Source organism: Capricornis sumatraensis, chromosome 14 (genome assembly GCF_032405125.1).
Source record: "Capricornis sumatraensis isolate serow.1 chromosome 14, serow.2, whole genome shotgun sequence".
NCBI lineage: Eukaryota > Metazoa > Chordata > Mammalia > Artiodactyla > Bovidae > Capricornis > Capricornis sumatraensis.
In genome coordinates this window covers 68,315,899-68,338,629 of record NC_091082.1, presented here as the reverse complement: position 1 = coordinate 68,338,629, position 22,731 = coordinate 68,315,899, and the positions used below count along the sequence as shown (strand labels likewise).

At 41.4% G+C, this 22,731-nt stretch overlaps 3 protein-coding genes across 9 annotated transcripts in view; 2 read left to right on the top strand and 1 right to left on the bottom strand.

Annotated features, from left to right (window-relative positions):
- TOR1AIP1 (torsin 1A interacting protein 1) overlaps positions 1 to 1,541 on the bottom strand; it is a 43,239-nt gene extending 41,698 nt beyond the window's left edge. For all 5 annotated transcript variants that reach the window (XM_068985825.1, XM_068985827.1, XM_068985826.1 and 2 more), the window contains exon 1: positions 868 to 1,541. In XM_068985825.1, coding sequence (XP_068841926.1) covers positions 868 to 1,348 — 481 coding nt within the window. In that variant the 5' untranslated portion in view covers positions 1,349 to 1,541. The remainder of the gene's footprint in view (positions 1 to 867) is intronic.
- Positions 1,542 to 6,708: 5,167 nt separating this feature from the next.
- On the top strand, positions 6,709 to 21,883 carry LOC138090353 (torsin-1A-interacting protein 2). 3 transcript variants are annotated; one of them, XM_068985866.1, is made up of 2 exons: positions 6,709 to 6,819; positions 19,321 to 21,883. In XM_068985866.1, the coding sequence occupies exon 2, from the start codon at positions 19,985 to 19,987 to the stop codon at positions 20,378 to 20,380; it is 396 nt and encodes a 131-aa protein (XP_068841967.1). In that variant the 5' UTR covers positions 6,709 to 6,819; positions 19,321 to 19,984; the 3' UTR covers positions 20,381 to 21,883. The 3 variants fall into 3 exon arrangements, with proteins under 3 accessions (XP_068841967.1, XP_068841969.1, XP_068841968.1); XM_068985868.1 differs by lacking the exon at positions 6,709 to 6,819 and adding an exon at positions 6,996 to 7,014; XM_068985867.1 differs by lacking the exon at positions 6,709 to 6,819 and adding an exon at positions 13,254 to 13,348.
- The window catches only part of LOC138090352 (torsin-1A-interacting protein 2-like), a 35,014-nt gene continuing 19,028 nt past the window's right edge, over positions 6,746 to 22,731 (top strand). The window contains exon 1 of the mRNA XM_068985865.1: positions 6,746 to 6,819. The gene's annotated coding sequence lies outside the window, so the exon portion shown is untranslated. The remainder of the gene's footprint in view (positions 6,820 to 22,731) is intronic.

The following is a 22,731-nucleotide window of genomic DNA, read 5'->3' as shown; positions in this document are numbered from 1 at the left end:
TTACCGGCGATGATTCATTCATCTGTGACTTTCCTAAAACTATACAATCACTTTGTCAGTAACCCTGTGGCCCATTTAGATGAAAACTAATGAAAGTCTTGCTTTGTCACGCTACTGCTTAACTACTGAGGTTACACTGACGATCCCCAACATCCGAATTTCTGGCAGAGACCACCACACTAGAGAAAGAGTGATCAGTTCAAGTTTATCACACACTGGGAAGCTTCAGGTTCAGGATGACTGCCTTGACCCCGTTTCAGTGTAAACCATGTGGGTGGGATCTCAAATCAATTCATCAACTATGCTACTCCTCAAAACGGCCACTCACGAAATTCCCCTTCCTTTCTCCCCTCCTGGATAGTGACGGGGAAAGACTGGAAGGTTAGATGAGGACCAAATCTCATTGAAGGATTTCTGGCCTCGGAGTTAAAGGAGGAAATGGAAGTGGCTTTGGCAGAAACATCCGCAGGGTAGAGAGAACCGATATGAAACCGATGTGAAACTGAACTCTTGAGTGATTCAGTGTCCTGCCTTCTGCCTAACTCGCCGCCCCGAAGTGCAGGCCTGCAGAAAACGGGCAATCCTGACACCTCTAAATTGATGCCCAAGGAAGCACGCGGCTCCTCGACTCTGCTCAGGTCACTACGCACGACCGCCTTTCCTTCAGGCGCCCCCGCCCTGCCACTTTCCCGCCAGCCGACGGGGCGGCCCGGGGGTGGGGGCTCACGTCCAAACCGGAGAAGCTCAGAGGGGACGAGCTCAAGGCAGGCACACGCCCGCCCAGGACGCGCACACCCTTCGCGCGTACCCGCCCACGGCACTCCCTCCCTGACTCGCGGCTGACACTGTTACCTCCGACTGTCTCACCTTCGGATGAATGGGAGTCCCGTAATCCTCTTCTGGTCGTAACCGGAGAGGGTCGTATCGGAGGCGGCGGCGAGTGCAGCTGCTCCTGGAGGCGAGTAGCTCTCCGCGTCTGCATCTCCTCGGCTTCGTGGAGTCGGGGTTGCCTTCGCTGCCGAGACCGAAGGTAATAGGCGCTTTCTCTCACTTCCTCTTTCGCCGAATCGGGCCGGAACCCTTCTAGCGGAATCTGTCTTCCCACCCGGGCCTTTTCTTTGGCCGCCCGGGGCTCGAAGTCGCCGTACACTTCGGGCGGCTCTTCTGAGAACCTCACTTCCCGCCGGCCGTGGCGCGACGGCGTAGGAGTTCCGTACGCAGGCACGTCACTGCTGCCGCCATTTTGAGGGGCGAGCCGGGGCCTTCCCTCCCGTAGCGGAGCCCTGGGCGTGACGTACAGCGCCCATCCTTCTCTCTCCGGCTCCGCCCGCCGCCCCTCGCCTGCCATAGTTGTTGACGTAGCTTGAGTCGCTCGCGACGGTGTTTTGCGGTGCCCTTGAGAGTCTCCTGCCGTTGGTGGCGATCGTTTTTCGGGGTGTAGGGCGGTGGTGGCGGCGGTCAGGGAGGCAGTTGAGCGTCGCCGGGGCTGCCGCCTGCGTCGTCGCTGCTGTGCTGCAAACCGGCCCCTGGGCCCATGGTGTGCTCCGAGGGCTGTGGGAGAGGCAGTGCCTGTGCTGGGTCAGCTGCCGCGCGGGTCACTCCCGCCTCCTGGCTGAAGGCACCAAAGAGGAGGAGAAGAGCGAGGAGGCGTCGCTGTCCTCGGCCTTCGGGGAGGGAGGGAGGGAAGACGGAGAAGGGACAAGTGGCTGGGCAAATTGCCGGTCCTCAGTCCAGCTGCTCCTGGCAACTGTTGTCTGCTCGCAAGAGGCGCCCGGCCGGGCCCCCAGCACAGAGTCGCTGGGAAAGGCGGAGTGAAACGCGGATGGAGGAGAAGTCTCGGTCCTCAGCCCCAGGCTGTTGCGCAGTTTTCCCGCAGCCTTTTTGATCGACTCTTGCCCTCGCCGTACCTTTCCAAGTGTCCCTTTGCAGGGCTGATAAGACATATTCGCAGGTGTCATCTTTCCCTGGAGAAAATTTTAGTTTGAAGTTCCTTGGGAAAGCAGTTTACCAGTTTTAGGTTTTAAAAGTCACTTGCTGAGTACAAAATCGGATCTACAGGCTTACTTGGGTGGATTTCCATTTACAAAATGTACGCAGCAAACAGTATTACTCCTGATTTCGTATAAAGGCTCTACTTCAGCAACACTGTTCAGAGACATTGTTAGTGCTGTGCTATGGGGAGTGAGAAGTGAACAAATACTTTGATTAAAGACAGCACTGTAATTTTCAGTTGTGATCCTTTATTTTCACTTTGCTTCTGAGCATGACTTGATATGCTGCGTGTGATACAGGGTTTTTTCTGCGTTTAGTTACTGAATAAGAAAACATGACAACAAGCCATTTGTTTCACTTCTGTGTACCGTATTTGCAGAGGTGGAAAATCTGCAAATATCTAAACTTAGACACACTGAGGGAATGTTATTGAAAAATCGGTTAATCTTGCCTTCACATACACACCCCCTTCTCGGACGATTTTCCATAATTGATTTTAGTGACTAGATTTTAAAATTTGCAATTTGGATAGCAGTTACAGTGAATGGGCCTGAAAATTTTGAAGTGAAGTGTAAGTCGCTCAGTCATGTCTGATTCTTTGGGACCCCATGGTGTACCGTCCCTGGAATTCTCCAGGCCAGAATACTAGAGTTAATCTTTACCTTCTCTAGGGGATCTTCCCAACCCAGGGATCGAACCCAGGTCTCCCGCATTGCAGGCATATTCTTTACCAGCTGAGCCACAAAGGTGTGTACTCTTTCATGTATTTAAAATCACTTTAGAATGTTTTTGAGCAACTCATTGTCCAAACTGGGGGCACATATTTTATTTTAATGAAATCTTAACGATGTCTTGTGTTTTCACTAATAGGCCATAAATTTGGCCACAGACACAAGTAATTACATGCTTTAGAATCACCTAGGTTTTTGCTTGATGGAAGCTCTTGTTTAGTTTTCTGTTTTGTTTTGTTTTGTTTTTAATTATATACAATACAGCCAAAGAAACTGAAGGAATAGCAACATGAGAGATGCTACTTTTTAAAGAATCTTTTATCTTAGGGAAAATTAAAAGCATGTTCTTCCTTGTCAGCCTGAGTTAGTATATTTGAAAAATTTGTGGGACGTTTCTCTGACAAAATGCCAAGAAGTGTTGATACTTGGTTAATATCTGGCTTTTACTTGTTTTAACTAGTGCTTTATAAGGTACCTATTATATTACTCTATTAATATGTAACAGGAAAAGTACTATAATAGATGAAAAGATATAATAGATTCAAGGATATAATAAAGGAATGAGATAAAAGGATATAAAACTTTATACAAGTAGTATTAATAAAGTTCATATTATAGTGGTAATATTAATACATATATTAAGCTCTTTAACCAAGGACAGTTAACTATATAGAAACTTGGATACAGATTGTAAAACAGGTTTGGGGGGCTGTATTAAAAAAAGAAGACAGGAGATTCACTACATAAGTACATACATTGCTGCTGCTAATTTGCTTCAGTCCTGTCCGAGACTGCAGGCCCTCAGACTGTAGTCCACCAGCTCCTCCGTCCATGGGATTCTCCAGGCAAGAATACTGCAGTGGCTTGCCATGCCCTCCTCCGGGATCTTCCCAACCCAGGGATGAAGCTGCATGTCTATGTCTCCTGCCTTGGCAGGCAGGTTCTTTACCACTAGCACCACCTGTGTCATCTTGTAATTAAAAATGCTTGAAGAACTTAGGAATGGTTTTCAAAATCATGAGAAGCTTGACGCAAAATCAGAGGAATAGTAACTTCAGCATTAAAACATACATTTTTTTAGGGTTTTCCCTCTTGTCTAGGTAATAAGGGTACATAATCCTAGCTCTGCCGTACGTGCCTCCCACACTTAGCAACCCGACAAATACCAACTTTCATTACCAACTGTGAGGTAAAGCTAAACCCTTGTCGAACCAGATATTCTGCTGTAGATGTTTTCCAAACCCAAGGGTGGCACAAAAGAGGTGACATTATAGAGGCGGTAGGCTCCGCTGATATCATAAGGGAACTGCTGGACTGCTAATACCAAGAGGAAGCATGAGCTCTGAATGTTAAACAGTTATTGTGGGAGTTTGAGATCTATGGAGGAATTCAGTGAATCGACAGAGAACAAGAGAAGAAATGATTTGAACAAAGAATAGACTCATTAATTCATGTATTTATTAAACATCTGTATTCAAACAATAGATGCTTAATAAATATATGAATTCAATTAAGAGTATTCTTTACCCTGAGGGAATTTGCCATATATTAGTGAAGACATATATACAAAATTATAATTGGCATTAATTTAAATACCTAACTATTAGGCCTCAGTCTAGAAATCTAATGTTCTTGACCCTGGATTTCTAAGTAAAGCAGCTATTTTACTAAGATAATTTTTTACATGAGTTTTTTGTTTGCTGTTCCGTGCCTAAGTCATGTCTGACTCTTTGCAACCCCATGGACTCCAGCAGCCAAGCTGCTCTGTCCTCCACTATCTCCTGGAGTTTTTTGTTCAGGGTAAGCAGAAATCCTGTTATGTAGTGAGAAAGCATTTATCAATTCATTGTACATAGTGTTCACAGTTTTGGTCAGAAAAATAACTTTGGGGTTATATTTTAGAAAAAGGTTAACTGTTATTTTTAATAAGATTAAAATATTAAATAAGAGGAAGTAAAGCCATGAAATTAAAAGACGCTTACTCCTTGGAAGAAAAGTTATGACCAACCTAGATAGCATATTCAAAAGCAGAGACATTACTTTGCCAACAAAGGTCTGTCTAGTCAAGGCTATGGTTTTTCCAGTGGTCATGTATGGATAAGAGAGTTGGACTGTGAAGAAAGCTGAGCGCCGAAGAATTGATGCTTTTGAACTGTGGTGTTGGAGGACTCCTGAGAGTCCCTCGGACTGCAAGGAGATCCAACCAGTCCATTCTAAAGATCAGCCCTGGGTGTTCTTTGGAAGGAATGATGCTAAAGCTGAAACTCCAGTACTTTGGCCACCTCATGCGAAGAGTTGACTCATTGGAAGACTCTGATGCTGGGAGGGATTGGGGGCAGGAGGAGAAGGGGACGACTGAGGATGAGATGGCTGGATGGCATCACCGACTCGATGGATGTGAGTCTGAGTGAACCCCAGGAGTTGGTGATGGACAGAGAGGCCTGGCGTGCTGCGATTCATGGGGTCGCAAAGAGTCAGACACGACTGAGCAACTGAACTGAAAGACATAGTAGCCAGCTGCATTTATTCCCCATTCTCACAAGTGATAGAAAAAATATTTTGAAGACAATATAAATGAAAATGTCTTGCTGGAAATGAAGTGACAACAATAAATGGCCTTCCACTTATTCTTTGTTGAATTCGAAATTGCAATTAAACATCTAAAAATGTTCCCAAATCCTGCAACTTCTGCCAAAAAACGATGGTTGAAGACACCAAAAAAATAAGTTAATGAAGAATCATTAACCCAATAGAATTTTGAGCTTGTGCTATGTACTGCTGCTGCTACTGCTGCTAAGTCACTGCAGTCTTGTCCGACTCTGTGTGATCCCATAGAGGCAGCCCACCAGGCTCCCCCATCCCTGGGATTCTCCAGGCAAGAACACTGGAGTGGGTTGCCATTTCCTTCTCCAGTGCATGAAAGTGAAAAGTGAAAGGGAAGTCGCTCAGTCGCATCTGACTCTTTGTGACCCATGAACTGCAGCCCACCAGGCTCCTCTGTCCATGGGATTTTGCAGGCAAGAGTACTGGAGTGGGGTGCCATCGCCTTCTCTGGTGCTATGTACTAGGTAAACCCTATTCTAGGTGCTGGGGATATAGCAGAAAAGAATAGACCAAAGACAACCCTCTCTTCCTTCTAGGGTTTTATATTCTATGGGAGTCAGATAAAAATCAATGTAAGTAAAATAATACATTGGTCAGTAGTTTTATAGGAAAAAATTAGGAAAGGGGAAGTGAGATTTATGTGAGCAGATTTCTTCTCTGTTGTCTTGAATTGGCCCAGTTCAGGAACAGGACTTTTAGACTGACTTGACAAGTTGCCCTTAACCAATTATGTGTTCTTGGGTAAACTGCTTTCCATCTCTCAATTTTCATTTTTATAAAATTAATAGATCAAGAAAACAGGTCTTTTATCCATTTAGCCGACACTTTTGTTCATTATCTCATTTACTCATAACCACCTTATGTATGTAGCGTTGTCCGCATTTAACATGGGGACAGGCACCTCATAAAGCTGGCAGTCGGTTTCCAAATCAAGCTTGACTGGTGCTTGCCATTATCATTGGCTAGTGCCGCTCACTGCGTTGGTTCCATTGGTTCCTCAAAGCCTGTGAGCTTTAGGTTTTTTAAGGGCTCGGTTCAGTTCAGTTCCGTCGTTCAGTCGTGTCCGACTCTGCGACCCCAAGGGCTGCGCCAGGCTTCTCTGGCCATTCACCAATTCCAGGGCCCTCCAATATGTTGCAGAGATGTCTGCCTTCGGGTCAGAGAGCAGCACGACTGCGAGAACGCTGGGAGCCTTTGCGGTTCTGTCCCTGCTCTCCCCACGCCTCCAGCCTTCCGCCCCGCCGCCGGCTGCTGGGGGAGTGGAGCCGGGGGTGACGCCTGGGGGAGGAGGGGGAGGAGCCGGCGCCTACCAGTCCCAGCATTCCGCGGGCGCCTACCCTCCCCGCGGAGGTCTCCATCACGTGGGCAGGGACTGGGCGACGTTCAGTTCGGCGGCGTCCGAGGGGTGCAGCCCCGCGTCGTGAAGCAGAAAGAACGCTCGAAGGGCTCTCCTGACGTTGACAGTCGACGGTTTAAAACCTCGCTAGACATTGTAAGTAAAATGTGTGTACAACTTTTCCATGTTTTAATCTTTGATCTGATACCTTCTTTTTAAATATCTTTCAGAAAAGATCCCTCCCCACCCCCACCTCCTTACCGCAAAAACCTTAAACGGAGCAGGTTGGAGGTATATTTTTGTTCTGGAGTGAAAAAGAAACAGAACCGCGTAAGCATTAAACACAGGAAGGTGAGAATAAATCTTTGGTTTGGACCTTGAGAAGCAGAATTCCTCTAAGGTTCAAATGTAAACGGGAAATCGACCAGTGCAGGTGTTGATTACTCCCTTAACTCCGTGTTTGACTGGATTCCATCATTCGTCTTCTTAATCCTTGTAAGATAGTGCCCCCACCGCCCCTCACTCCCCAACCCCTGCCTTTTAGCCTTAATGGTGCTAAAAAGAGCGAAGTTTAAAGTTTTAATGAGACCCTGCAATTACCAGTTCATTACATATTATATATGTATTCCCAATTGTATTTCATACCCAGTGAGAAAGTTTATCCCCTTTTCCTTCCTCCAAAAAATGTACTGCCTACTTAATCAGTAGTGCTTAATTGAAAGATTTTATACACAAGATACAAAAATCAGTTATCTTAATCTGATTCAATACACTGTTTCTATTTCAATTTTACCTCTCAAAGTTCTAAAACGTTTTACTTTAGATCTCTATAAGAGATTGCTTCCTTGTATCTGTTTGTTAAGAGTTAGGGCTGTGACTGTTCTCCATATCTATCAGTTCAGTTTTGTTTTTCAAGCACAGGATTAGTATGTAACTGGCCAGTGGAAAATAATTTCAAAAGGAACTTAATGGTAGAGGAACTGAAAATGTTCCTGGAAGCCTTTATGTGGATTAGAATAGTTTGGAAAACTGGCTTTTGCTTTGAAAACTTTGAAAACCTCTCCTCAGCAATATTTTTTATGCTGAATGCAGAGTCCAGAACTTGATTACCAGTTTTGTTTCTGGTTTATCACGTAACCATAAGTGACTCATTTAAGCAGTATTTCACTTGTTTTTTTTTAACTTATGTAGAGATAATACTAGCCTGAGAGCGTCTGTAATTCACAAATAAAATAACAAGAAGTTATCTAATTATTTGGGGGTTATTGGGTATTTTAATAATGTATAGTGTCTTGTATGTAATCTATCTTTGCCATGGAAGTTGTTTTGAAAACTGAAGGAGAATCCGCATTCCTCTGCAGTGCAACTTGAATTTCCTGAAGGAAAGTTTGCTCAGAGAAGCTTGGTATGCTTTATGCTGTTTCTCATTTTGCATTTAGAAATTTAATTGTGTTAAAATTTCATTGCTAGTCAATATTTTATGACTATTGTGCCCAGCAAGAGGTAATTCAGTGCACTGATTATACTTTATTGTAGGTTTTGGACAGCAAATTAAGCACTTGTGAGTAAAGAAAGATGGCTCCCACATTGGTTATGAACATAGACTTTGGAGTCACAGCTGAATTTAAATTCCTGTCCTGTCACTTTGTAACTTGGGCAGGTTACTTTATCACTCTGACCCCATGAAAGCGGAAATTTAGAGTTGTTTGGAACATTAAATGGGATAGTTTAAGGACCTAAGTGGAAACAGTTATTGCCAATTGGGCTAATTTTCTCTTTACTAATATTAAAATAAGTGGCATATGGTTCTGATAATCAGAGTGGAGGAAAATTTACCTGTAATTCCACTACCTCAACAAATCAAAAATTTAAAATGTTTATGCACTCTTCTTTAGCCTCTGTTCATGGATATACATAATGTAAATAACATTTTTGCAAACAGGCAAGTTTAAGACATTAGTTTGTAAACTTCTGAAGGTTTTGTCTTAATTATATAAGTAGAGTTTTCTGGTTCTGCCTCTCTGATCTACTGGTGATGAAAGAGCAGAACTTTCCTTTAGCACAGTTTGCACTTGTTTTCCTCAGTCCGTTAGACTAATAATAAACACTTTCTGACACTTATTTTATGGTAAGGACTGCACATTATCTCTTTAACACTCATAATGCTTCTTTCATGTAGGTAGTGTTATTCTATTTTGTGGTTATTAAAACCAGAGAAACAGGGAAGAGTTCACCAAGTCAGGTGCTGGAGCAGTCATTCAGGCCTTATGCAGTCTGACTTTAGGGGACTGTGCTGCCAGTCTTTCCTATTTAGAGATTCACTATATGGATGTCAAGTTGTATGTGTATGCAGGAGATGATCCTGGAGGCTGACTTACAACTTCTTTGTATAAAAACAACAAACAGTATTTGTACCTTACAACAGCCATAACCACCACATGTAAAAAAAAATGTTTAGGAAAACAGGAGTAGGGAGGTTTTAGTGTCTTCATAGTTGAGGTATTCACCTACATTTTTAATAGTTGTGGCAGTAAAAAATATGATTTATACACCAGACAAGTTATTAAGACTAAATTTTCCCTTTTTTTATTAGAGATAAATATCATAAAGTAAATACACAGTTTATAGTGAAAGAGAGCTACCTTTTCTTCACTAAAACAGTGTTTATAAGTGTTCTTTAAACTTTATAAGGAGCATCAGAATCATCTGGTGAGCCTCTTAACACAGATTCCTGTACACCCTCAAAGTTTCTGGTCTAATAAGTCTAGGGTGGGGCCTTAGAGTTTACATTTCTAAAAGTTCCCAGGTGATGTTAATGATTTCCAGCTAATGAGTTTAGTATGGAAACAGATATTAGTGGTGGTTGTCCAAATTGTTGGCCTGATAGTGAAACCTCAGTAGCGTTGAGCACCCAGCTCCTGTTTTAAAACACTCTCCTCTAGTAAAAGGAACCAGGACTTTTTTTGCGGGGAGGGAAGCTCTTGAATCTAGGGCATGGGCAGGGAAAATATAAGAGGAGCCTGAAACATTTTGTGGTGCTGGAAATAAAGGAGATGCTCGAAGTGGTTTAGGAGCTCTTTGAAAAGACACAAGAGTGACTTGAAGGAGCTCCTCCTGATTGCCAAAGTTGGAACAACTTGACTAATAGAATGCATAATGGTAGTACTGGATTTTAACTCATAGAATAAGTGGCCACAAGTCCATACTGACATAGCTGAGTACACAAATAGGATTCAAGAAGGGACAGTTCTTTCTTATAGAAGAATTCCAATAAATAAACATGGAAAGAAGGAAATAGAAAATCACTATTAGGCAAAACAGCAGCATAGAAATTATTGCAAACAAAATGTGCCTGTAATGCTGGTAGGTGAAAGTTTGAGGAAATACAGGATATTTGCGCAGTCTCAGAGTGTCTCCCCAAGATAATTATTAGTAACTTGACAGTGGAGATAACCAACTGACCAAGGTTAAAATCTCCACAGAAATAAGGCTTATGGATATCATGAACTCAGTGATGTGATGCACTTAGAAACACATCATTTCTTTGGTATTATTCTTGCCCAAAATGCATAACCTCTTTATCTTTCTACTCATGCTGCTGCTGCTGCTAAGTCACTTCAGTTGTGTCCGACTCTGTGCAACCTCATAGACTGCAGCCCACCAGGCTCCCATCCCTGGGATCCTCCAGGCAAGAACACTGGGGTGGGTTCCCATTTCCTTCTCTGATGAAAGAAAGTGAAAAGTGGAAGTGAAGTCGCGTGACCCCATGGACTGCAGCCTACCAGGCTCCTCGGTCCATGGGATTTTCCAGGCAAGAGTACTGGAGTGGAGTGCCAGTGCCTTCTTTTCTACTCATGGGAAAACATTATAAACACAAATTGAGGGACATTCTACAAAATAACCAACTGATATTTTTTATTAGTATCAAGGTTACAAAGACCGGGAAAAGTCACAAAAGATAATGACAGAAACTGTCACAGATTGGAGACTCAGGAGAATAAACAACTAAAGCAGTGAGCGATCCCAGATTGAACCATGGAACAGAAAAGGAACATTAGTGGAGAAACTGGCAAAATTCTAAGTCTGTAGTTAATTGACTTGTACCATGTTAATTTAATGTCTTGGTTTTATAACATATAAAATTAGTTCAAAATAAGATATTTAATAAAAATGTGCTGGCTTCATGTAGATACTAAAGATGATTAGTGGAGTTGAACTGACACTGGGAATCAGTTGTGCTGCCCACTGTTGGAATCATAGCAAACTCTCTGAACCTTTGTGCATTGCTTTTTGCCTCTACAAAAGTCATCCTAAACCTGAGATACAAATCAGAGGAGTTGGGAGGGAGTAGAAAGAAGGGTAAGAAGAAAAAGAAGACTTTCTGTACTCAGGAAAGGTATATATCTGAACTGCTCCAGGCCCTTGAAAAACAGTTCCCCAGGGAAGTAAGTGGAGTGCTTTCTGTTTTTAGTGTTTAGTACTTTCTCAACTTGCCTTTTAAAAATACGGGATAAGTACTACCTAGGGAAAACACTGGGAAATGACTTTAACTTGTGATAATAGTAATCCTAACTTACTATGACAGTGGATAATGGTACAGAGGAGTGGGCAAGACTTAGTTAGGTACTTAGTTTTCAACACAGACATGTGTAGTGTTGGTTGTTGTTAAGTTAGTCCAACTCTTTTGGGATTCCACGGACGAGCCTGCCAGGCTCCTCTGTCCATGGAATTCTCCAGGCAAGAATACTGGAGTGGGTTGCCTTTTCCTTCTCTAGGGATGAAACCTGAGCCTCCCGCATGGCAGGTGGATTCTTCATCACTGATTCACCAGGGAAACCCAAATTGCTGGTACAAATTCAGAAATACATAACCTTAGTGCTACTAGGTCTCACTATTGAAAACTGCTAATTAACTTTAAAAGTTTGGCTCCTAGTGTTTTAAATTGAAACTGTAGGCAGAATTTGAACCATGGACTTGTGTCCACTAGGGCAAAGTAGATTGAAATGCACCGGTAAATGTCTAAACCAGTTGTTCCCCTTTGTGGAATGCCAGCAATGCACAAACACACCTGGTATGTTTGTCAGTTCTTTGCTTTTTTTTTTTTTTTTTTTGACTGCACCTCTCGAGGCTTGTGGGATCTTAGTTCTCCAACCAGGGATTGAACCCTGGTCCTCAGCATTAAGAGCTCAGAATCTTAACCACTGGACCACCAGGGGAGTTCTCTTTGTGTCAATTGCTGTGTGACTCAGGATAGTTTTTGTTCAGCTTATCTTCTTTCAAAGAGGGAATAGTGTGTGTGCCAAATAGTGCTGGAGTGTGCCTTCTCTCTGTGATCTCAGAACTTTGCCAAATTAAAAGTTAATTCCTCACAAAACAGACTGAAAACTTATTTCAGGAGTATATATATTCCTAATATATTTTAAGCAAAGAATTATTTTAGATTATGTGAATTTAAAAAGGAGAGGAATTCTTTTTTTTTTTCATACTTTTAAATCTGTGTTGTGTGTGCTCAGTTGCTCAGTCATATTCGACTCTTTGGGACCCCTTGAACTGTAGCCCCCCAGGCTCCTCTGTCCATGGAATTTTTCAGGCAAAAATACTGGAGCAGGTTGCATTTCTTCCTCCAAGGGATCTTCCCAGCGCAGGGATTGAGGCACCTCTTGCGTCTCCTGCATTGGCAGGCAGATTCTTTACCACTTTACCTGGGAAGCCTTACTTCTTAACTCTCAACATCTAAATTTAGAACTCGTTAATGAAATAAGAAGCTTTTGAGATTTCACTTTATATGTGAGACTTATAGGGGAAGATACCCTGGAGAAGGAAATGGCAACCCACTCCACTATTCTTGCCAGTTAATTCCATGGATAGAGGAGCCTCATGGGCTACAGCCCATGGAGTCACAAAGAGTCAGACATGACAGAGCACACACGCATGAGACTTCTAGAGAAACTGTCTCATACGAAAAATAGTTTTGATTATTGATTAACTTTAGAATAAAATATTCCACGGAAGAAAATATTTAAAATGGAAAGTCAAGAAAATTTAGAGCATTTGTATTTTTTCTGTGTCTGTCTTTTGGTTTTATGTATTATATGAGGACTTGGCTGAAATGATAAATTTGCCTGGAGAAGTCGCTCCAGCTCTACTCAATCTGAAACATATTATGCAGCCTAAAAAGAATAAGGTGGTTTTTGTCTATCAAAGGCAGATTTGAACTAACTAACATGCATTCAGGAAATAGTGATTCTTGATATAGACTTGAGCTGCCATTTTTTAGTAGATGTAAATTTCACTGGTTTAAATAGAACTGCATTTTCTATTTTGATGTTAAAGTGCTGTTTTCTAAATTTTCCTCTAATAAAGCTGCAGAAAACATCTCACACAAAAATTTTGATTTAGGGAGTTCCCTGGTGGTCCAGTAGTTAGAACTGGGCATATTCACTGCCATGGCCCAGGTTCAGTTTCTGGTTGGGGAATTAAGCCTCACAGTGCAGTTAAAAAAAAAATTGATTTGTGTTTTTCTTTTGTAGAGTTGGTCTTCTGTATCTACAAGTCTCATGTCTGTGGATTCAACCAACCATGAATAGAAAATATTTGTGGAAAAAAATTCCAGAAAGTTCCAAAAAGCAAAACTTGAACTTGCTGTGCTCTGGCAACTATTTACTTAGAATTTACTTTGTATAAGGTATCGTAAGTAATCTTGAGATGTGCATAAGTTATATGAAATTCTATGCCATTTTATGTAAGGGACTGGAGTGTTCATCCCTCCGTGCATTTTGGTATCTCTGTGTGATCCTGGATTGAATCCCCCACTTATATAGGATGACTGTATAGAGCTTATGTGGTAGAGAAGCCTTTTAAACTTTGTTTTTTGCTCACTATTGTTGGCTGGAAGGTTCTTGAAAATAAAAACATTCTAACTTCTTCTGTGGGCCTTCCATAATTTTCTGTGATTTCTATAGGTAGTCTTTTTATATCCATCTAAAAGCCCTTAAAACCCACCCTGGTGGCTCAGACAGTAAAAGCATCTGCCTACAATGCAGGAGACCCAGGCTCGATCCCTGGGTAAGGAAGATCCCCTGGAGTAGGAAATGGCAACCCACTCCAGTACTCTTGCCTTGAAAATCCCGTGGATGGAGGATCCTGGTAGGCTACATTCCATGGGGCTGCAAAGCTGAGCGACTTCACTTTCACTTTCAAAAGCCCTTATAAGACCTTTACCTAAAGCATTGGTTCTACTCTGGATTCCCTGGACATCTAGAAGTTCTGTAAGGTTTTTCTCTTTGTATTTATAATATTTAGCATTGTGCCTAGAACATGTTGGTTTGTTCCCCAGCTACTTTCAGCATTTCTACAAGCCTAATGATGCACAGTGGTAAAGATGTGGGTTTGATCTCTGGGTCTGAAAGATTCCCTGGAGTAGGAAATGGCAATCCACTTCAGTATTCTTGCCTGGAGAATTCCATGGACAGAGAAGCCTGGTGGTCTCTAGTCCATGGGGGTCACAAAGGGTCACATGTGACTGCGCAGGCATGCAAAAATGGTTATCATATATTCACCTCAAATCAACTACTTCTGACTTAAGGTAATGGTGTTGAGAAAGGAAACAAATCCAGAATGTCTCAGTGTTTCCAACTTCATGTTACAGATGCTTTGAATATTCTCTCTGATTTATATTGAAAATTTCTGAACCAGGGAACACTGGTTTTTCACTTGTTTTATTAGAAGTTCTGACTGGCAGAGTTACATGTCTAATTAATAAAATGAGAAAATGACATTATTACAAGAATGGTAGTTGTTCCGGCATTCTTCCAAAGTGAGATCTGAGAGGGGAGCCTAAGAATAAAAATAGCCTTTGATAGTGGAATGATTAGGAACCATTCCTGCTCAATGGTTCTGAACCATTTCAGGTTCCTTCGGGAATCAAAATGTGTGTACAGTTCACTTTTGAACAACACAGTTTGGATTGTGTGGGTCAACTTACATGCAGATTTTTTTCAACAATAAATAGTATGGTACTGCATAGTCTGTGGTGGTTTGAATCTTAGGATGTGGAGGAACCCTGCTTCCACTGCAGGGGGCGCATCCCTGGTGCAGAACTAAGATCCCTGCTTGCCATGCTGTGTCGCCAGGAAAAAAAAAAGGAATATTACTTCACAGATGGAGGATTACTGTTGAATGCTTGGCCAGGTGAGGCCAGTCAAGGTTCTTTGGACTTCATCTTGCCTGGAAGGAGAGTGCTTCTTTTCTAATATGCACAAACGCACCGTATGAAAAAACAAAGTGCTGCACAGAGATGTGTGCCTTTATAGAATATGCCAAGATAAACTTTGCTTTCCATTAGGTAGCTAATGGAGAAATTAATTCCATTAATTAACATTAGGTAGGGTTTCCCAAGTAGTTCAGCTGGTAAAGAATCCACCTTCAATGCAGGAGAGCCTGGTTCGATTCCTGGGTCGGGAGGATCCTTTGGAGACGGGATAGGCTACCCACTTCCAATATTCTTGGGCTTCCCTGATTACTCAGACAATAAAGAATCCACCTGCAATGCAAGAGACCTGGCTTAGATCCCTGGGTTGGGGAGATCCCCAGGAGGAGAGCATGGCAACCCACTCCAGTATTCTTTCCTGGAGAATCTGATGGACAGAGGAGCTTGGCGGGCTATAGTCTGTGGGGTCACAAAGAGTCAGACACGACTGAGTGACTGAACAACAACAACAAATAGTTGATTTGCAATATTATATTTTCTTTTACCTTGTTTCTAGAAAGAGATAGTTACTTGCAGACACAGCTCCATGTCTTTCTATAGGGTTCCTCTTCCTCAGTCACCCACCTTGCCTCTGAACAGAATAATTGCAGCTGATCTTCTTGTCCCCAGTGTGAAAATTTGGTTTTGCCTATTAATCTGTTTTTCTAGCCTACTCCCTATTTTCTGCTCTGCTCTAAAGAGTAGATATATGTTTAAGTATAACTGATTCACTTTGCTGTACGGCAGAAACTTAACAGCATTGTAAATAAACCATACTTCAGTAGAAATTATTTAAAATATAAAAATGAAGATAGAAAGAGAAAAAAAAATACCAAATAGAGGTTATGTAAGTTGTTAGGATTTGTGATACCATGACCATTCATGTATCTCCAACCATTCAAAGAAAAAATGTTTATGATTATCTTTGAAATACTCTGTGTGCCTTTCCTGCCCCCATCTACTTCCCTCTCCCATCAAAGGTAGTAATTATCCTTGTGCTTATCTTTTTTTTTTAGCCTCATTGCATATTTTTCCCAAGCAATATATTTAAACTATGTAAATGGAAACTATTACATAAGAGAGAGTGAGTGTATGCTTTTTATAAGAATACTTTTTTTTTTTTATAGCCATTCTACTGTTTGTGGACATTTTGGCTGTTATTTTGCTATTATACAGAGAACTACCATGAATATTTTTATTCATGTTTTTAAATAAACATGTAATTTTCTCTAGGGTAGTTACCTAAGAGTGGAGTTACTGAGTTATAGGAAACTCACATTCTCAGCTTTATTAGATACTGCCCAAAATGGTTATACTAATTTATGTTCCATCATTAGGGTGTAAGAATTCAAGTTGCTCTGTGTTTTCTGATATATATTTAATATATCAAAATGGTACATGTTTTATGGGGAGGGAAAGTAAAGAAGGAGAGGGAATATTGTCTCACTGTGCTCAGAGCCATAGGGGATTAGAGATTAAGGGGATGAAGTATAATCAGGAAGCTTTGGGCTCCATGTGGTAATTGACATAAGCAGAGGTACAGGTTTGATGGGATTGGTTGGTCCTCATATTTTCAAGCAGATAATGGTAGCGAAGTTGTGAGGGCAAGAAGCGGGAAGGTTTGAGAATCTTGCCAGGAATATTTTGGGAAAAGCCTCTTCACTCTTCCAGTGATAAGGCTGGGAATGAGTTAGGAGGCTGGTAGTATGTGATCTTGTTCTGAGCATTTAGTGCTTTGGAGCCCCCTTTTAACTCCCCTCTTACCTGTAGTGGTTTGGAGGACCAGGGGAGGGTCGGTTTTGTCTGGAACACATGGAACACTAGAGTTCTCTTAGTTCAGGAATACTTGGAGCTCTCAGTTCAGTTGCTCAGTCGTGTCCAACTCTTTGCGACCCCATGGACTGCAACATGCCATGCCTCCCTGCCCATTACCAACTCTTGGAGTTTACTCAGACTCATGTCCATTGAGTCAGTGATGCCATCCAGCTGTCTCATCCTCTGTCATCCCCTTCTCCTCCTGCCCTCAATCTTTCCCAGCATCAGGGTCTTTTCCAGTGAGTCAGCTCTTCACATCAGGTGGCTGAAGTATTGGAGTTTTAGCTTCAGCATCAGTCCTTCCAGTGAATATTCAGGACTGGTCTCCTTTAGGATTGACTGGTTTGATCTCCTTGCAGTTCAAGGGACTCTCAAAAGTCTCTAACACCACAGTTCAAAAGTATCAATTCTTTGGTGCTTAGCTTTCTTTATAATCCAACTCTCACATCCATCCATACATGAGTACTGGAAAAACCGTAGCTTTGACTATATGGACCTTTGTTGGTAAAGTAATGTCTCTGCTTTTTAATATGCTGTCTAGGTTGGTCATAAGTTTTCTTTCAAGGAGTACACGTCTTTTAATTTCATGGCTTCAGTCACCATCTGCAGTGATTTTGGAGCCCAGAAAAATAAAGTGTCTCACTGTTATCATTGTTTCCCGATCTATTTCCCATGAAGTGATGGGACCAGATGCCATGATCTTATTAGTTTTCTGAATGTTTAGTTTTGAGCCAACTTTTTCACTCTCCTCTTTCACTTTCATCAAGAGGCTCTTTAGTTCTTCGCTTTCTGCCATGAAGGTGGTGTCATCTGCATATCTGAGGTTATTGATATTTCTCCTGGCAGTCTTGATTCCAGCTTGTGCTTCATCCAGCCCAGTGTGTCTCATCATGTACTCTGCATATAAGTTAAGCACTTAACATATAAGCACTTGGAGCTCTAGTGCTTTCTTAACTCTTAAAGTTAGAGAAATGAAGGTTGGGAGAAGGGTGGATTTATTCTGAGCATTTGGAGCTTTAGGACTTCTTGACTCTGCTATACAGAGATGTGGAGTCATGGGGGAGGAGAAGTCTTGCCTAGGGTCTATAGAGCCCACATTGTCAAACTTGTTAATTTTTGCCAGTCTGGTTTAAATGAAATATGGTATCTTGTGGTTTTAATTTGAGTTTCTCCTTTTTACTCTAAAAATTCCAAAATGCTATATCTTTTCAACATCAAACTTAGTCATATAACTTTACCATTAATTTTTGTGTTAAACCTCACAATAACGTGGGTTTATTCTTCATCTCTTCATTGTACCCGATTTCCTGATTCAGCAAGTGAAACTTCTACTCTAGTGGCTCCTGACAGTAGACCCTCAGGGCAATCTGCTATACCCTATGTTGCCACCACAAAGGTCAGAAACCCTGTTTTGTGTTCACTCTTGCCTGAGGGGGCTGGATTGGTAGCCTTCACACATTGTCACCTAACCTCATAAAACACGGATACACTGATTCTATCTCACCCCATCCGGAGCCCCCACCAAAATATTTGCTCCATGTTGCAGCCCTGTCAGAGGTGGCTCTTCAGTTATCTTTTAAAGTTGCCATTTTAAAATGTGAGAATCACAGCTACTGTTGATAGTCTGTAAGGAAAATGCTTTGGCTGATCACAGCTAAGGATATAACTGCCTCTGCTTTTCAGGCTGTATCTTTATACAGTTTTAACCCTGTATAAATGGGACACCCATCTTCCCCAGTGTTCCTTAGTGCTCTCACAGCATCAGGCCTCAGAATTCACAAAAGAATTGCTGGAGAAAGGCAGGCTATATATTGTATTGTGATGCTCTGTGGCACACTGGAGGTGGCTGTCTAGTTGTTCAGTACATCTTACTTTACCTCACCTTGTTCACTTGTTACTTGTTTAAATGTCATGAAGGAGTACAAAGATGGTGAAAGTGTCTCTAAATCCCAACTGATTTACTATGTATGTCCCAAGAATAGTTCAGGACTGTGCCTTAATTGGCTTAAACTTAAATGTGTATAAGCCTATAAAGACGGATGTGGGCAGTGAGGCATGTCCCTTATGGTTTTTTTTCCAGCCTTCAAAAGGATTTCACCCAACTTTCTATGGTTGGTTATTAAGAATATTATCTAATAATTTTGTAAGGTTTTCCTTGCATTGAAATCTGTTTTAGAAGACTGTCACCATTGTTAACATTATCCCACCCATTATGGTAATACTATGTATATGGCACCCATTTCATGGAAAACAGATAAAAGAAATCTCAAAGTTTTACCATGTATCTGATTATACAGACCATATTATTCCCAAAGTGCAAAAGGAGTAGGAAAAATAAATATATAGTCCTAAAAAATAAATGAGACTAGTACAAATCTTAAATGAAGCAAAATCTTCCCTGTTGCCCAGTCGAGCATAAGAATAACTCCCAACAGATAAGTTGGTTTGAACCCATATAAAGTTGTCATGGGGAATCCCATGAGACAATTCTTACGCACCTTGACTGACCCAAATGATTTCCAAATGCATGTTTCTAATGATATTGTGAGCAACTCAAAGCCCATATGAGTTGTCTGAAGTTTTATTATTTACAGGTATATGAAGCATTCCCAGAACCATTCAACCAACTCAACAGCAGCTACTTCCCTGTGACTGGGTCCTGATTAAGGTCCTCCCAAGAAAGACTTCATTGGATCCACGCTCAAGAGGACACTGCCAAGTTTTCCTGACCCCTCTACATCGCTATAAAGTGCTAAGGCCTTAAGAGTTGGGTACTTGTATTACAACGGCAAGAGTGCCAGCACCCACCAAAGACTCATTGGACTGTCAGCTTCTGTTTCACCAAACAGACATAATAACTTACCAGCAAAGCAGAGTAAGCCAAGTGTCTCTGCAAATACCACCACCTGATAACACACAAGAAAAAGTAACTTAGACTAGAACCCTGTCTTTTCTTAAGAAGCTGAGATTTAAAGGAGCTATTGTGACATCTGTGCTGCTAGTAGTGACTGATAACATAGACTGGATCAGTCCCTGAGTTTGGAGACTGGCTACAAGTGAGTGAAAAATAGACAACAAAATCTTGAAGAATTGCACGGAGGTGCAAGCCAAATTTTACCCTCTCCAAGTAATGGTGGCTGGACTCAGAAAGTGCTAAACCAAAATTGTAATAGGTCTGGTTACTTGGGTGTTTCTCTTTATTATCATTGTTGCCTCTTATTGTTACATTTGCTTTCTGTGTTGTCTCTCCAGGTCCCAATGTTCTCAGATAATTCACATTGCCCTGACTGTGGGCAGCAGTGGTTCCCTAGTTTAGAACTAGGGCATTGGTTGTACCAAACTGAACTGGTTGAGAATGAATGTTACCAAGTCTTCTTAGACCGTATTAACAGAGCTGATTATTGCCCTGAGTGTTATCCTGATAATCCTGCTAATAGAAGCCTTGTTCTTCCTTGGTCTTTCCCACTTGAGTGGGCTCCTCAAAATCTTACCAGGTGGACCTTTGAAAAAGCTTGCCACCCATTTCTTCTGGGTCCTCCACTGGTTAGAAAAAGAATACATGACTCTAGAGTCGCTGGTTTTAACCCTGCACTACAGTTAATCCTGACGAGGACAGACAAAACCTTAAACAAAAAACTTGGCCAAAGCAAATAACTTCTTAAACAGTCAAGATCATAGAGACTCTAGAGGGTTTTGTACTAGTAGCCCAAGGAAGATGGAAAAATGACTCCTTTCTGAATCTGATCCAGACTGTCACTGCTTTGGGAAACTGCTTAAATTGTTGGATCTGCTTCCAGGGTCTATTTATCTCTTGTTCAGCATAAATTTAATTAGTAGTCCAAGCCAGACTGTTCCTCTGGAACCTGACTAATCCATATTTCCTATGTTTTGGAATTAGCTTGCTCCTCCTAAAAATCTCCACAGAGTAATCATTGATGTTATTATGACAAGGTAGTCCTGGAGGAGAAGCCTCATACTGTGTATACTTTAATTATATTCTAGTAATAACTTTTGTGGGAAAGCATCCTTGTAGCTGAATTCTAGATTATTCCAGTAAAACAATTAGACATTTAATAAGAATCTATATTGTTCTAAATTCCACCTCTTATATATTAATCATTGATAACTATATATATATATAAGATTGATTCGTATCTAACCAAATATTCATCATTGGCTCTATTTGGTTTATCCTCAGTGTGGCTTTGACATTATTAGCTGGTCACTGTCAGAGAAACCACATTCACACAGGCAACACCTATATAGGTTACAGAATAATATGCAGAAATGCCACTATTTAGTTACTTGGCTCTACATAAGCAAAGACTATCCTGTCTTTGTGGTGACTGAACTTAGAATGTCCTCCTCTGGAAATGGAAAAGTACCTGTATTAGAAGCTAGGTGACAGAAGGAGTTATCAAACTTGACTCCATATAGATTATGAACAGTTTAGGGGAAGCATTTTTCTTAGAACTAAGAAGAACTTACCTGACATTGGCCTCATTCTGGCCTTCACTTGTTCATAAGAATCATGGAACCAGAGTTTGAGTTAAGAAACTTGGAAAAAGTAGCTGAAAACATCTCAGAGTCCATTTAACAATTTAAAAATTCCACTTAAGATGCTAAATAATCCATTGCTTATGTAGCAACTCAACAATGTTCTCAAGGTCCCAGGTTCTGTCTTTCCCTTCTGGGATCCTTATTGTATTGGCTTTTTGTCCTCATAGTTTTCTCAGTGAGTACAGTGTAGCTTGTTGCTGCTCCAGACATTTCAATCTCTCTGAAAAGACTGGAAGTAGGGAGAAAAAAGCTTTGTCCTTTTAAGTCTCTGTTTTTTATTTGGGAAGAAAATCTTTCTCTCAGAAGTCCCTCAGATTTTTCCTTACATCTCGTTATATCAGGGATTTTCCCTTACATCCTGGATTCACAAGGAAGCCTGGAAACCTGACAGAGGGGAATGGAGTTGACATTTCCTGGGTAGGACACATTGTCTCCCCTAATAAAATCAGGGCTCTTGTAGGAAGAAGTGAGGAATGAATGGCTGTTGGTGTGCAACAAACCATGCCTGCCACATGTTGTTAAAAGTCATTTGTTAGTCTGTATACAGAATGTACCCCAGAGATCTTCCCTGTATCTGCCTTATGTCTGTCATGATTGACGTTCTTTTCTGTCCTATTGCTGAATAAATTGTGTGTGGACTGCTATACTGAGTGAAGACTAATTAGTTTATTATTAATCCTTGGTTAAGAACTACACTATCCTAAAGCTTTATCTAAAAAGTGAACATTTACTTTGAGGTATTGCTTTTGAGGATGGTATTATAGTCAATATTACTTCTCCTAAACTTTTTTAGACACACACCAAAAAACACTACTTATGTTCAATTCAGGAGAATAGAGAAAGGTCCTTTTGTTTTTGTTTTAACCAATCTCATTCTTAAATAGTGGCTTCCCTGGTGGCTCAGAGGGTAGAGAATCTGCCTGCAATGTGGGAGACCTGGGTTCGATCCCTGAGTCGGGAAAATCCCCTGGAGAAGGAAATGGCAACCCCCTCCAGTATTCTTGCCTGGAAAATCCCATGGACAGAGAAGCCTGGTAGGCTACAGTCCGTGGGGTTGCAAAAAGTTGGACATGACTGAGCAACTTCCTTCACTTAGAGAATAGAGAAAGGTCCTATTGTCTTTGTTTTAACCAATCTCATTCTTAAATAGTAGGACATTAAATGGATTTATACAGTTGAGTTTCAAGTCAGTGCCTCGGTGAGCTTGTCAAAAATGCAAATTTCCTGATCTCACAGAAGTTTTGATTTCCAAGGTTTCTTATGGGGCCCAGGAATCTACATTTTATAAATAGTGCCTCAGAAGATTCTTATGCAGATGCTCTATGAACCATACCTTGAAAAATACCATAGCAGCGTATCCATCATATTTAGTTACCTAGCTTAAAAGACTGGGAACCGAGAGTACTCATAATACTGTAAGATAGTGGTAGTTGTACCTTGCCAGT